General features: G+C 35.3%; 1 protein-coding gene across 7 annotated transcripts in view; it reads left to right on the top strand.

Annotated features, from left to right (window-relative positions):
* Positions 1-5,000, top strand: part of LOC122256929 (teneurin-a) — a 682,571-nt gene that overhangs the window by 542,668 nt on the left and 134,903 nt on the right. For all 7 annotated transcript variants that reach the window (XM_086530860.1, XM_086530858.1, XM_086530856.1 and 4 more), the window contains one exon: positions 2,541-2,748. In XM_086530860.1, coding sequence (XP_086386986.1) covers positions 2,541-2,748 — 208 coding nt within the window. The remainder of the gene's footprint in view (positions 1-2,540; positions 2,749-5,000) is intronic.

Genomic DNA, 5,000 nt, shown 5'->3' with positions numbered 1-5,000 from the left:
TTATGTTCAGTGACTTGAAAGTTGTGATTTCTATTGTTTGAGTTACATATTTCCATAGGTTGTTTTGTGTTTATTTATTCATTCACTTAATCTTTTTATGTATTTGTCTTTATAGTCATCTCTGAGCACCCATCATCGACGCATGGACATACAATCCTCGCCCTTATATGAGGGGGACATAAAGGCTGTGATTTCTTCCGTTCAAGTGCACTGAATGATCGGAGCTCGGGAGGGGGATTATGCAACAAATGTGCTTTGTCGGGGATTTGCAATTTTGCAATGCTGTTTTGAGGATGCATTAGAGGGATTTCGAGTGCGTGGGGTTGCTAATGCGGTGTTTAGGGGCTTGTTTTATCCGTGTTGTGATTTTGTTTGTCGGTGTATACGTATGTGCGTTTGTGTGTGTACGCGGTGATGGGTCATGCAAATCTGTTGGTTAATAGTCTGTACACAGGAGTATATACTATGCTGTACGTGCTGCTTTATGTATGGACCATACACGTAGTTATTTACTATTGTATTAAACATAGTGGTGTGTATATATATACATCATACACATGCATCCGGACTTATGTTCATACGTATTGACATATGCATCTTTTTTACACTTACATACTCTCCCATGTGTGTACGTAATCATATACATCCATCGTATGTATACATGGCATTAAGCTATGTTTATAGGTTATGACATATATCCTGCATACACATGGCGTACATACATTATCATACCTGCATATGTTGAGTAGCCATCGTACACATAAATTCTAACGTATGTGCGTACTTAATGGCATGCATACATCATATACAGTTTCTCTCTCTCTCTCTCTCTTTTCTCTTTTTCTTTTAATTTTCACTTTTATCATATTTTTCTCTCTCGTCTTTCTTTCTAGTTCCCTTTTTCTCTCATTTTCTTTCTTTCTTTTTATTACACTCGCCACCTTAGTTAGAAAGTCCATTTAATTTCCTTTTATCTACACTTTTTTGTCACATTATCAATTCTTCTCTCTTTCCTCTTCCTTTTAGTTCTTCGACTTTTATCAACTTCTATTTCTTCTCTCATCTGTTTTTTTTTTCTTCTTCTTTTCTTTCAAGTTGTGTCAGTTCTTCCTTTTTTCGTGTCTTCTTATATTTGTTTCTTCGAATGTTATTTTTTTCTTCTTCTTTTCTCAATTCTTTCGCCTTTTATCGATCTACTTCGTGTTCTCTTGTTTTCTGTTCTCTTTCTTTAACATTTATTTTCTTCTGGTCTTTCGTACTCTCAGGTATTTTTATTATCTTCTCTCTACTTATCTTTCGCGTATTCAAAATTTGTTAGATTTTTTCTATTTATTTTTTTATCAAATTTCTCTCTCTTTTTTCTCTTCTTCTCTAACGTGCCCTTTTTAAAATTTACTAATGTCTTCTTTTTTATTAATTGTTTAAAAAAAAATCTTCTTTTCTAATTTGATTTATTATTTTTTCTCTACTGTTCCACTTTTATCAGTTTCTCTATTCCCCTTCTTCGTTCAGCTCTTACAGACTGGAGAAAAAGAGAGGCTTTTAGTACGAAATTCTTATGTATTAAAACCACCTGTTCTTTTATTAATCTCTACGCTAAAATCCTAAGATTCAGAAGCGTTCAAAGTCTTCAAGGTTTAATCAGACTAATAGTTGTGATTATATTAATTGCATGATTTATTTCGTCCGAGATTTTCCAGAAGCTTTCTTAATGCAAAACGTAATCATCCTGTGTCGCCTTGGGTCTTGGAAATCAATTTGTGAATGACAGTTTTTTTGATGAAGTGTCATGCGTGAGAGAGAGAGAGAGAGAGAGAGAGAGAGAGAGAGAGAGAGAGAGAGAGAGAGAGAGAGAGAGAGAGAGAGAGAGAGAGAAGTTTTTTTTGTCTGTCACTGGTATTGTTGTTCTTGTTATTATTGCTGTTGCTATTTTTGTTTTTCTGATTGCTGTTGTTATTGGTATTGGTATTATTGTCTTCGATATAATTGTGGTTATTATTTTCTTCTCACATCGTCTTCATCACAGTCTCACAATACCATCACACCCCTTCCCCCCCCACCACCTTCCTTCTCTATATAGCATTCCTTCCCTCCTTTTCTAAGTACCCATCTATCATTACCCCCACCCCTCCCCCTCCCTCCTCTCCTCATCACACCGCATTGATATATATATATATATATATATATATATATATATATATATATGTGTGTGTGTGTGTGTGTGTGTGTGTGTGTGTGTGCGTGTGTGTATATATATGTATGTATGTATGTATATATGTATGTATCACAAAACCACCCCTCTCCCCCCTCTCCCTAAAGCAGCATTCCCATCCCTCCTTTTCTGAACATCTTTCTAGTACCATTCATTCCCCCACCCCACCTACCCATCCATCACGCCCTCTTTCACATCACCACCATCTCCCCGCCCCCCTCATACCCACCCACCCACCCTTTTTAAATCCCTAATTTTTTTCTATTCATGTGTAATTTCCTTTTTTTTTCCTCCTAATCTCAAATCTCTTTTTTTCTCCCTCCTACAGACGGCCTCTCCGACTGTTCCGACTCCGAATGCTGTTCGACCAAAGCATGCACGGATCACGTCATGTGCATGGTATCCAGCGATCCTGTAGAGGTCCTTTTGAGGAAGCAACCTCCTGCCGTGACCGCCTCCTTCTACCAGAGGGTCAAGTTCATCATTGAAGACTCCAGCGTCCAGAGCTTCGCGCAGAAGGACGAGTATAGCGAAAGGTAACGTGTTTTGAACATGTTGGTGACGTTGATTGTCCTGTGTCCTGTGTTATGACCATGATTTTTTTTTTTTTTTTTTTTTTTTAATGTGTTGGGTTGCTGGGCTCACCCGCTCGTTATGATAGTGTTTTTGTATGATGAGTCAAGGTCGTTTTTCTTGTCTAGACTTGTGGTCGATTTGAGACAGAAAGGGTAGATATGATATTGATTAATTAAAAAGAAAAAAATGCTAGATTAGCATCAAATTTGAGTTTATTTGTTGTTGTTTACGCTTGTCTGTTTGCGTTTTTAGTTTGTCTGTAAAGAACGTGACTCGGGTGGGTCGAGCGGCCCAGCACAAGCTCTCCTGGGGGGAAATGTATCTATCACTTTGTAACGGGAAAACCATGTTGTGATAAATATTCTGTGACAAGCAAAATAACCGCCCGATTTTTTTGTTTGTTTTATTTTGTTTGTCTCTCCCCTCACTAGGTCCAGTTATAACCCACCCACCCTCCCCTCATGTACAGTATTTATATATATATAAAAAAACGAAGAAAATACAATGCTTACTAATTAATGTCTAACGAGAGGTGCTTAACCATCTTGTTTGTATTCCACTTAGAGAATAATCTTGGTGAGTGTAACCACCGCTCAGAGCCTGATAATAGGTGTGATCTTCATTAGTCGTTGGTAATTGTCTCTTCCCTGTATTAGTGTTCAAAAAAAAAAAAAAAAAAAAAAAAAAAAAGTCAAATTCCTCTCCTCTTTTTTTTGTTCGTCTTCTTCTTCTTCTTCTTTTTGTCTTTTTCTTCTGCCTCTATTCTTCTCCTTCTTCTTTTTCTTTTTTTTTCTTCTTTTTCTTCTTCTTCTTCTTCTTCTTCTTCTTCTTCTTCTTCTTCTTCTTCTTCTTCTTCGTCTTCTTCTTCTTCTTCCTCCTCCTCCTTCTTTTCACCTTCCTTTTCTTCTATCGGCTGTTCCTTTTTTTCCTTCTTTCTCTCTCTAGTTCATCATATGCAACATCCTTCCATTCGCCTCCTTAGCTCCTCCTTCCTCCTTCCTTCCTTCCTCTTGCTTCATCCATCCATCCTTCTCTTCCGGTGTTCAATTAATATTTAAATTATATCATAATTCGTTTAATTAATCTCTGATATTACTGTCTTTAGATTCGCTTGACCATGATGAGATTTTTTTTTTTGCTTTATCTTTATTTTCTTGTTTTGATATTTGATTTATCTATTTTTTTTTTTAGATATTTAAAAGCTAAACGATTTTTATTCATTTATTTATTTTAATCAGACGGTCAAGGTGATAACTGTAAGAGGATTCGGTTTTGGTTGTAAACTTTATCTTTTATTTCACATCACTTCCCAATCTAAACGTGTTTATTAATCTGTTAGGTTTGAATTAGTTTTAATGTCGTTTGGAAAGTCGTTTGATTTCAACCATTTTTTTTTCACAATCTGCTGACGCTTTAGTTGTTTTTTTCTGTTCTATCTCAATTTTCATCAACATCATCATTTCCTTTCTATTTTTGTGATGTCATCTATCTTTTTTTTTTTTTTTTTGGCTCTGTCGTTCCTTTCACCATATGCCTATTCATTTTATTTTTTCTTAGTTTTTTTTTATCTTTCTCTTGTTCCTTCTTTCAAAAAGGTTGTCTTGTTGTTTTTTCTTTCGAATTTTTTTTTTCTTTCTCGAAACTATTTCATCTTTTTGTGTTCTTTGTCTTTACTGACCTTCCTTTTCTTCATATTTCTTGTTATACATTTACTTGTTTACCCTTTATTTTCTCTAATGGCCTTTGTCACTTCTCTTCTTTTTCTTATGATTTTATCTTCCTTTCATTTATCTATTCTCTCGATTTTTTTTCCCTTCGCCTTCGTTTTCTTCCCACCCTCTTCCCCCTCTTCCCCCCACCCCACCCCCACCCCACCTTTTATTGTGCGATCCCGACCTCTCACTCCACTCCGTATGACGTCACTTCAGATCACGTTAGTTGCCCAAAGTTCTTTTGTCTCGTCTGCACTGACCGCCACCTTTCCTTGCAAGCTTTCAATACACTAGACCATTTTTATATATATGTGTGTGTATGTATATATATGTGTGTATATATATATGTATATATATATGTATATATATATATGCATATATATGTATATATATGTATATATGCACACATATATATACATACATATGTATATATATATATATATATATATATATATATATATATATATATATATACATATACAGTACATATATACATATAT

This window comes from Penaeus japonicus, unplaced genomic scaffold (genome assembly GCF_977035675.1).
Source record: "Penaeus japonicus unplaced genomic scaffold, GWHDUDI00000001_assembly GWHDUDI00000034, whole genome shotgun sequence".
In the NCBI taxonomy this organism is placed as follows: Eukaryota; Metazoa; Arthropoda; class Malacostraca; order Decapoda; family Penaeidae; genus Penaeus; species Penaeus japonicus.
This window is presented reverse-complemented; position numbering and strand designations above follow the sequence as displayed.